The sequence below is a fragment of the Hevea brasiliensis genome, unplaced genomic scaffold (genome assembly GCF_030052815.1).
Source record: "Hevea brasiliensis isolate MT/VB/25A 57/8 unplaced genomic scaffold, ASM3005281v1 Scaf552, whole genome shotgun sequence".
Classification (NCBI taxonomy): domain Eukaryota; kingdom Viridiplantae; phylum Streptophyta; class Magnoliopsida; order Malpighiales; family Euphorbiaceae; genus Hevea; species Hevea brasiliensis.
Genome location: NW_026615087.1, coordinates 36495 through 47407, shown reverse-complemented (window position 1 = coordinate 47407; position 10913 = coordinate 36495). Strand labels below are relative to the sequence as shown.

Here is a 10913-nt window from a genome sequence, read left to right as displayed (position 1 = left end):
AGTACTGGCAAAGCAAGGCCTATGTTTTGAAACTCCTTTAAACAAATTCCCAAGTCCTTTACAAACTGGTTCATATATAACCCTGCCTCGAAATCCCAGTTCAGTATATGGGCATAACATTCCCAAACGAGACTTCTGTGCATCACAGGGAGAACTCTGTTTTCTTTAAACACTGGAAACTGGTAGGTTGAAGGGGGAGAAATATCCATGGGATGCCAAGGGAGTGCCTTCGATTAACAATTTTCATGGAGATCTTGTGATAAAACCACACAACATTATGAAACTATTGATGGATTAACAATTTGGCATCCGAACCATATCAGATTATTAAGGTTCTATTTAGAAAGAAATTGCGATGACTGGTTATGAGAGAAAGTAGATAAGTGCAAAATATAGTGTAATGAACTCTTTACAATGCCATCTATGCTTGCTTGGATTGTGGAAGTCTCAGAAAGTACAAGTGCACGAAGGCTGCTGAGTTGCACACAGTTGTGCAAGATCTGCTTATTTTCTTAAAGTTTACCGGTTATCTGACGCTCTAGCTAATATTTGGTTGCCTAAAAATATTCTATAACCTATTGCTGCCGAAAACTTCAAATTGGGGCTTTCTTTTTTACAATTGGATGCCATTGGAACTTGAACTTGAGATATCATAGCTTTGGGGACGACTCTAGCATCATTGAGCTAAATCTCAATAATACTGCATGTGTGCCAACAGAGAGAGCTCAGACATTATCATCACTGTCTGACGCACGTCCTTGCTTGAGTTCAATACCCGTATTCTTCACTCCATAAACAAGCGGACGACTGCATTGAACTAAGATTTGTAAGACCTCTCTCATGGAAGGCCTATCAAAAGGCAGTTTGCTTGTACACTTAACCCCAAGTTTGAAAACAGTGATCATTTCATCCAAGCAAGAAGATCCCATGATCTCCTTGTCCAAAGCATCGACTATAGGTCTGTCTTCAACCATGTGATTGCATGCCCATTCTGCTAGGCTTCTATTTTCATCCCCTAAATGAGCCTCCTTCCCAGTTGTTAGTTCAAGAAGGACAACCCCAAAGCTGTAAACATCAATTTTCTCGTTCAATCTCGCAGTTTGATACTCTGCAATTCAAATTGATTCTTTAGAAATGGGAAAACAGGGGGGAAGGAAGCATAGTCTGCAATTCAAGTTGATTCTTTAGTAATGAAAAGAGTGGGGATCAAAACAAATCCTTAATTATAGAACTCACCGGGAGCTATATAGCCGATAGAGCCAGCCACAACAGATGCTGTGTCTTCTCCTTTCTTAACCAACACCCTGGCCAAACCAAAATCAGTAATTTTTGCATTGAAAGCAGAATCTAGCAGTATGTTGCTTGATTTCACATCTCGATGAATAATGGGGGGCGAGGAGTCATGGTGCAGGTAGGACAGGCCCTGGGCTGCTGCCAGTACAATCCGTAGCCTCGTAGGCCAGTCCAAGCAGGCTGAACCTGAGACACTTGTTGATCTCTTCTTCACATGCAGCCATTGGTCCAGGCTATGTCTCTCCATATATTCATAGACGAGAAGTTTTGAATGGTCATTGCAAATACAGCAAAGCAGCTTCACTATGTTCAAATGCCTTATCGTACCCAATATCTGAACTTCTGCATGGAATTGTTTCTCAAGTTTTTGGTCTAACTTCTTGTCACTAAAAATTCTTTTCACAGCAACAAGACCTGATCGATGCGTAGCAACGCAGTATACTTTTCCTGATCCTCCGCTTCCAATCAGGTTGGTTTCTGTTAAACCTGACAATATGTCTGATTCTGTGAAATCCAATTTCTGAAATGAGATGAGCTTCCATGTTGAATTTAGTACGCGCTTTTTCTTTGGGTAGAATCTGATCACAAAGAATGAGAGTAGCAAAGCTAGCAAAAAGGCTGTTGCTAGAATACCTGATATCAGAGCTATGGATTGGGTTGAATTTTTGCTTGATTTTTGGCTATTGGAATTGCATAGATTAAGGCTTAGCAATGAATTTCTAGTACAGAGACCAGGATTGTTCAAGAAGCTGCTGTTATAAGCAACGTTTTCTAAACTGATTGGAATTTCCCCTGTGAGATGATTGGAAGAGAGATTAAGAAAAGTAAGCTTCAAGGAGCTAAACTCAGGTGGAATTTGGCCAGAAAAGTGGTTATCTGACAAGTCCAGTAGGTGAAGATTATGTAGAAAACCAATTTCCCCAGGGATTTGTCCCGAAAGTTGATTTTGGCTCATATTAAGAATAGTTAATGACTTCCATGAGACTATATCAGATGGAAGGGCTCCAGTGAGTTGGTTCCTATCAAGCAGAAGAATAGCGAGAAGAGGAAGAGTAGTTAACTCTTGAGGGATTGTGCCAGAAAATAAGTTATTACTGGCATTAAAAAACATGACATTCCTCCAAGAAGCACCAATGGGGATTTTACCAGAAAATCTGTTGTTACTGATCTCTAGCCTTCTAAGATTCCTTGACACTCCATTAGGAAGTTCGCCCGTGAACAAATTATCGCTTAGCATCAGATATTCCAAATTCAATGCTGTCCATAAACCAACAGGAATATTGCCAGTAAATGCATTACGTGAGATCCTCAACGTCTGCAAACTACTACAATTCCCAAGTGATTCTGGCAACTCTCCGTTGAAATTGTTATCGCAGGCTGCCACTCCTACTAAATTTCCTCCATTGCATAGAAATTCAGGCAGCTTGCCAGTAAGCCTGTTAGATGACACCTCAACTGTATTAAGCATTGAATATCTGCCCAAGTCTGGAGGGAGAACACCTGATAAATTGTTGCTAAACAAGCTAAAACGAATCAGTGCTGGAAGACGACCAATACTTTTAGGGATTTCACCTGATAATTGATTGTAGAACAAATTCAAAACTGATAAATTCTGAAGTTTCCCAAAATCATCTGGTATTTTCCCTGTCAAATTATTATCCGAAAGATCAAGTTCAACTAAGTTCAAAGCTTCAACAACACGAGGAATCTCCCCAGATAGCTCGTTCTTGAAAAGATACAGGACACTCAATTTCTTCAACATGAACAAACTGCGGGGGATATTCCCTGTTAATTTATTCCTTGATAAATCCAAGTGCTCCAGTGCCACCATTTCTCCTATCGTTTCTGGAATCTCCTCGAATAGATTTGCATCAGAAATCCAGAACCACTTGAGTTGCTTCAGCTGGGTGAAATTGGAAGGCAAACTTGAGGGTAGAAAACTATTGTAGGCCATGGATAGCACTTCAAGGTTGGACAAGTTGCCAATTTCTAGAGGAAAAGTACCGTTAAACTGATTCTGATCAAGTTTAAGCTCTTTTAACTCCTGTAACCGCCCAATTGTTGTTGGAATGTTACCGGTGAAATTATTGCCTGCAGTTGCAGAATAAGAATTTTTAGTCGGTGAGGCAAAAATTTTATATTTTTGTATTTATAGAATATTTGAAAAAAATATATATTTTCTTTTATTTATAAAATATTGAGTTGTTTGTTAATAAATAAATATACTTTTTAATAAAATTTAATTATGTTAATATTTCAATTTATTAGACTTTTATCTTGAGATTAAATATTAAAAATATTCAATTATATCATTTATTATACCTCGTAAAAAATTGATAAAAAATAGTAATGTTGACTAAACTATGGTAGTTAGTAATTACCAAGTGAATAATGGTCAGTAAATAGTAGCCTATTCTCTCGTTCCCTATGATCTACCCACAATAATATTAAGTGTTTATTTTGGGCAAAAAGAATTTCGACAGTCGAAGGATCCTTTTTATAGTTCAAATGCCCATTTGGACAGAATGGACTCCGGTAGTCAAAAGCATGGCTTCCAACAGCCAAAAGTCTCTCGACTATCCAGGGTATAATAGGGAGCCAAGGCCCATGTTTCTGCTCAAAAAACTTGGGTTTTCTCTTCTTCTCTCTCTTTCAATTGCTGGAGCATACAAAAAAACTATTTTAAAGAGATTTTATTTTTTTAAGAGCTAGAGGTGGATTCTTCCATTTAGAAGTTTGGGAGAGTAGATTCAAGTTTAGACTTTTAGCTCTCTCACCTCTAAGCTCCAAGAAAAGAGGTAACTTTCTTTTCTTCTTAATCTAATAGATAGATCCAAGCATATTGATGAGAAATTAGGTTTCTATAACTTCAATTTCATGTAAAGTTGTTTTTAAGATGAGTTTTGGGAGGTTTATGCATGTTAGGGTTAGGATTTTGGGATTTATGTTAAAATTATATGTTTTGTTGTTAGGTTAGTTATGTTTAAGTGTTGTGGGCCTTAAATGGATAGTTTCCCTTAATGAATTTGAAGAGATTCATAATATGCTATGTTAGGCTGAGGGAAAACCTAGGATTAATTTAAGTTTTTAATTAATGTATGTGGGTATTAAGTATGATTTCAAGTTGCTTTGGGCCTTAGAAACTTGTTTATATAGTTGGATTGAGTTTTGAAAGTTTGGAGTGAGTTTGGGTGTTGATGGGAGAAGGATTTTGCAGTTTTTTTATTTGAGAATTCTGCAAATTCCTAGGTTCGACTGCCAAAAATCAAAGGTTTTGCAGCCAAAACATGCAGTTTTTAGGAAAATCTGAAAATTTTCCAGGTTCGGCAACTGAAGTCCCAGACTTCGACGGCCACAGTAGCTACTGCCCAAAATGGGCACTCGATGTTCCAAGGTTTGGCAGTCGAACTTGGTTCTGCCCACTTTATTTCTCTTTGATTTTAAGGTTCCAATTCCTAATTTTATGGTTTTTTAACGACCTAAAATAAGATGTTTATTATATGTGTAGAGTTTTAGAGCCTTGTATAACTCTGACTTTATAGGATCGGGCTCGAGGAACTCGAAAAGTTAAGGATCCAGAGATAGCTACCATTCGAGTTAGGTGGTTGATAAGTTACAAGAGATGAGTAACTCTAACCTTAATAAATATAAACTATTAAATTTAATTTATGATCATCCTTATGCATCATGTCATATTTATTTAGGATGCACGTATCTAGAACATGAAGATGTTACATAATTGCATAATTATTGCTAGTGCTAGGGGTGGCCACGGTTTAGGAACCGCCAGTTCAGGTTCAATAAAATCATGAACCTGAACCAAACCGGCATGGGACGGTTTGGAAGACGGTTCTTGAACCTCTGATTTCGGTTCGAGCCCCGATTTAAAACGGTTTAAAGGACGGTTCGAAAAATAACGGTTCAAGACGGTTTGGAAGGGTTTAGGGGCAGTTTAAGAGCGACTTAAAAGAAAAAATTAGAGGAAAATTTTATTGATTTAGAATTTAAGTTATATTTGTAAAAATATTTTAATTTTTCTTAGAAATTTTTCAATCAAAATAAAATAAGAAAAAAAAAGAATGAAAATGACTTATTTTTAAGAAAAATTTAATAAGCAAAGACTTGAACTTATTAAAAAACTAAAGATGAAATTAATTTTTTTTTAAATTAAAAAAAAAGTGAATGAACTTAATTTTGCCTATGTATTCCTTTAGGATTTAGGGGAATCAAAATTTTCGGTAATAAAATAATAACAGAGTAATTGAGATAATATTAAAAATTTCAATGAGCATATAAAATAATAAAGTAGGGGAATTGTGAGAGTACTGAGAATTAAAAGAAATGTAGAAAATAATTATTTAGAAAATTTGAAAGAAATTGAAAGAGTATTAAGAATTAAAGAGAGTGTAGAGAATAATTGTGTTAAGAATTAATGATATATATATATATATATATATAAATGAATTATGAGTGGAGTGAGGTATTTATTGAATTTTTTTGTATTTAAATCGCCGGTTTAGTCCGGTTCGGAACCGTCTGTTCAATCCGGTTCGAAACTGCCAGTTCACGATTTCTAAAAAATATGAACCTGAATCAAACCGTAGAAGGACGGTTTTAGTTCGGTTCGAAGCCGGTTCCGATTTTGACCGGTTTCGGTCCGGTTTTGACCGAACCGGTTCCGGTTCGATTCCCGTTCAAAATCGGACTGTGGCCACCCCTAGCTAGTGCATTGATGGATGATGGATGACCCACTGACTCCCCTCATATTATGACTATGCTATGTTATGTATGTTATGGATCCATAAAAATCCTATTGGGAGATCTCTACGATGCCCCGTCAAGGGAGATCTTTATGATGCCTCGGGTGTATGACACATGTCATGTTTTAAGCGAAAATACTGAAGAGCCTTTGTATGAGTCGGGCATATTAGATTCGGGGAGTTACAAGTCCATCCTACGTGAAATGTTTATAATGTGAAAACCCATTTGGATAATGCATTGCATATATATGAAATGAATGATATAATTAATGTTAGTTAGTTTACTCATTGAGTTTGTTTAAGCTTACCCTTTTCCCTAACCCCCAGATACAAGTGTGCAGGATTAGAAGAGTTCTTTAAAAAGAGGTCATCAGAGATAGTTTTAGCACTTTTCTTTATATATGGTGTACAGGTAGACGGACATGTAAAATATGAATGGATAGTACTGTGTTGGTAATTATGAAAAAAAATTTAGAGTTATATAATATTTTAAGTATGATATTGATGTTTATGATTATGTTAACTCTTTTGGGAGTGTATACGTTAAACCATTATACTTTAGTGCTTATATATGTTAAGGTTCAATTTATGAACTACTTTTATGTTAAAGATGTTTATGTATAGATAAAAAGATTAAAGTGTAATGGTTTATTATATGTTTGAGTGTTGATAGTACAGATGTTAAAGGTATGTTCACAGGCTTTAGGCTTGCTACTGGTTTCGACAACTTTAAACTGATCCAATCTCTAGTGCTAGAAATGCCCTTGTTTGGGTCTTTACATTACCGACTACAAGTGGATGGTAAGTAAAATTTACTTACAACCTAATTAGCATACTACCTGCTTTTAATCGGTATGGGTGCATATTTCTTTTATTCTAACCCTTCACATGTATATAATCCTATTATATGATATATTTAAATGTTTTAAAATAAGTAAAGACTTTTATTCCCATTTGAATATAAGTAAATCTCCATTTAATACTTATTCCTATAATCATATTTGAAGATATAGATGACAATTATTCGCGATTGTAACCTGGTCCAATCTACCCATACTTGATCAATTTTCCTTGATCTGTGCGGGGCTAGGACGGAGAGAAAGTCTTTCTACTCTGAAATCCTCGTAACTCACATTCATAATAATATATTATTATTTTTATTAAAATATAATTTATTTTTATATATAAATATTATAATTTAAAAAAATATGCCTATATGTTTAAAACTTACAATTCTAATAAGTTATAATTTATTTGTTAATAAATAAATTTATATTATATAATAATAATTAAAATTAAAAAAAATAAAAGAATAAAAAGAAAAATCTCCACAGTGAAATTTGTAGGTCTTGCTCCTCAGCAGGGAAAATCCCAACTTCGATCTCATGTGGAGCAGGGATAGAGAGAGTGATCCCCGTCCCAACCCACCCAATGCCATTCTTATTTAAAGATAAATAATCCTCTATTTAATTATCGATGTAGAGAAATTTATTTGGTAATTTACTTTTTGGGTGTAAAGAAATTCACTTTTAAGTTTTTAGTGATAAATTATTATACCCTACATAATTTCTATTATTTCAATTTTTATTAATTTTTAAATTAAATATTGTTGGTTTTTGTTATATATATATATAATAAAAAATTAAGGCTAGATTCATAAATCACATATATTATTAGGGTTTATGGTGATTACATTTGTATATATTTTATAGTCTTAATCTAAGATTGATAGTATATATATGTGTGTATATTTTATACTATTCATTAATTTAGAGGTATCTTAATTTTTTTTTATATATAATATACTAATTCTTAAAAAAATAAAAAAAAATAAATTCTCATAATATTTTAAGGTTTATAATTAATTAACATAAATTTTTTTTAAATTATATATAAAAAATTAAATTACAAATACGAATGACTAAAACAACATGCAACTTGTATTAAAAAAATAGTAATATATATAAAAGCACGAATGAAGGGAGGAACTCGTAAACAGATAAAAATACTCTTAATATAATTATAATATTATTATATTTAATTATTTTTGTAATAAAAAAATAATTATAAATATTATAATAAATCTAATTATCCGTATTCCCTATTTATTAAAGTTTTAACATTCCCATTGAGGTTTTCTTATCCACATAGAAAAATTTAAATATAAATTTAATAAAAATTATTAACTCTAATACTCTATTTTGGAGATTTATAATTTTTTTTTAAATTATGACATATTAAGAATAATTATGCTCTTTTTCTTTGCGAAATATAATAAAATAATTAGTTGTTGCAATATTACCTGAAAGGTCAAGGAATGCGAGCCCGGAGAAGCCGTCAATATCATCAGGAATGACACCAACAAAGTAGTTTTGAGAGAGGTTCAGGTACTGGAGCTTGGAACAACTAAGGAGAGCCACAGGGAACCTTCCAGTGAAGCTGTTGTTATAAAAATCAAGAACTGTAAGGTTCTTGAGGTCACAAATGAAGGGAGGGATCATTCCGCTGATATTCATGTTGGTAAAATGAAGTCCAGTGATGGAACTGTTTGTGCAGTTGACCCCAGGCCAAGAGCAATGAGAGAAGGAGGTCGAAGGGGTCCATTGATTAAGAGGAGGTGGATTTTGCCAGTATTGCCTTAGCCTTAGCAGGATTTCTTTTTCCTGATCATAGGTCTGGGACTTGGCATGACTGAGGCAAAGGAAAAGGGCGGAGAAGTGAATTGAAAGAAAAATGAGGGCTTTTTTCGGCATTAAGGAGATTCGAATTTAGAATTCGTTAGTTTTAATATGAACTATGCAATTGCAGATGACTTTCCGGGAAAGAAGAGTTGATGTTTCGTTTCAGAGACAGCAAACGGCAGGAAAATTCTTATCAACTTCAAACTAATGCGCCTTTTTATAGTTTAAATAAATAAATAAATAAAATAAAATTTATTATCAGACCCTCAAACTTGGAGAAACAAGCTACAATGCTGAGCTGCGAGTATATTTTTTTATTATCAAAATTTTTACAATATTATTAAAATTTGAATTTTTTTATGTAATTTTAAAAAAATTCATATGTATATATTTTATTTATAATTTTTTACAAAAATTATTTAATTATTTCCACTTTCCACGTACCTAAAATATATGAATATATAGTTTGACCAAAAAAATATAATAGTTTTGTGATTTTATAAATTAAAAGTTTAAACTAAACCATTATGAATAATTTGTTTTATTAAAACTATCTCATTTCCATTATACGATATAATTATAAATAGTCATTTATTTGTGCATTGCACGGTAGAAATTTAAAATATTTTATTTTTTAATTTATATTAAAAATAAATTAAGTAAACTTCAATCAATTAAATTGGTTTAATATTATTTAGTTTAAATCAAAATAATTGACTGACTTAAAATTTTGAATTGATAATTTCTTTATTTGTTAATATAAATATTTATTTGTGTTCTGCACATGGTGCTAGAAATTCTCTTTATTATTCAACCTTACTCTAATTGGATGGCTCTATTCATTCAATTTTAATTTTAATTCAATTTTAATTGACTGACTAAAAAATAATGGAAGATTAAATAAACCCTAATTTTTTTTTTACTGATGTTTAAATGAGATCAAAATTAATTTTTTAACCTAATAAAATCAAACATTTTAATTTAAGTTCGTTTGTGACTATTTTTTTTTTTAGCATTGTTTGGTTTGAACTAAAGATAATTTTAATATGAATTATAATTTTATTATAATTTTTCATTAAAAAGTAATTTAATAAATTAAAAAAAATTATTTGTTTACTAATAATTTATTTAATTTTCTAAACACTTTAATTATATATTTAATTATTTATACACTGACCAAGCATAGCAAGTATTGAGTCTACAAGGAGCAGTGCTAGAGACAAAATCTGGATAGAATTTTCAAGTAGAAACCAGATGAATTTCAATCTTTGAATTATTACAATATGTACGAAGGTAGTTCATGTCAAATTCTTATCAAAATTCCTGTTGTTGTCTAAAAAGTATTTACTCCAGTTGGCTTTTATTTTATGGACACCCTGAAGAAATGTCCTGTTTACCAAGTCTTTTCTTCTCAGGATTCAAGGGAAGGTAACAATGGATTTGCTTGGAAATTTCTTTCAGGCATTTGCAATTTACAGGAAGTTGCATTACTATTATGATGGAAGAAACAACATTATCTGTTACCTTCAATGCCCCCATTCTGCTGGAATGGAAAGAAGACAAACTTTAACCGACAATGGTAATAGTTAAGTTAAATTCTGCCTTGAGGTCCGAACAAAATAAGGCACTTGCGATATACGACACAACACAACAAACTTCTGGCGCCATTAATGCCAATATGCCATCCCAAGCAGCAAGGCCCATATCCTAAAATTTGGCATGTGGAAAAACTATTCCTATGGCCAATAGGTCGTCACATCAGTTGTAAATTGTGTACGTGAGTGACACTCTGTTAAAATTATCAGACATTTATTTTTGATATTGAGTTTGCATGTTTAGTATTTACTTAAAAAAGGAAATAAAATCTGAGTGAAAAAGGGAAGGAGTCTTAAAAGTTTGACATGGACTGTGAGTTGAGATTTGTGAGTGAGTTGAGAGTGTCTTATGTACTAATTCTTTAAAATCTTATGTCTAGATATTAGTCCATTGCATGAGAGATTTATATAAATAAAGATCTTTCTTTTTTTGAAAAGTCTAAATAAATTCTTTTTTTTTTCTAAATAAATACAAAGCCTTATATTTAAGTTCAAATTGATATTTTTTTAAATTAAAATAATAATATTTTCTAATTTTTTAATAATAAAATATTAATTTTTAAATTTAAATAATTAATAAAAAA

The 10913-nt window shown here is 32.2% G+C and overlaps 1 protein-coding gene across 1 annotated transcript; it reads right to left on the bottom strand.

Annotated features, from left to right (window-relative positions):
• Positions 1–363: 363 nt before the first annotated feature.
• Positions 364–8926, bottom strand: LOC110655094 (receptor-like protein kinase HSL1). Its single transcript, XM_021811271.2, has 3 exons — positions 8356–8926; positions 1237–3384; positions 364–1108 (listed from the first exon to the last, which is right to left on the bottom strand). The coding sequence occupies exons 1-3, from the start codon at positions 8804–8806 to the stop codon at positions 726–728; spliced, it is 2982 nt and encodes a 993-aa protein (XP_021666963.2). The 5' UTR covers positions 8807–8926; the 3' UTR covers positions 364–725.
• Positions 8927–10913: the final 1987 nt, after the last annotated feature.

Bases quoted from the DNA above. Each gene is read 5' to 3' on its own strand.
- LOC110655094 (XM_021811271.2), bottom strand. From the start codon at position 8,806: ATGCCGAAAAAAGCCCTCATTTTTCTTTCAATTCACTTCTCCGCCCTT. The intron at 3,385-8,355 runs GTAATATTGCAA...CTGCAACTGCAG, and splicing joins CGCATTCCTTGACCTTTCAG to GCAATAATTTCACCGGTAAC. The intron at 1,109-1,236 runs GTGAGTTCTATA...TTTGAATTGCAG, and splicing joins TATCGGCTATATAGCTCCCG to AGTATCAAACTGCGAGATTG.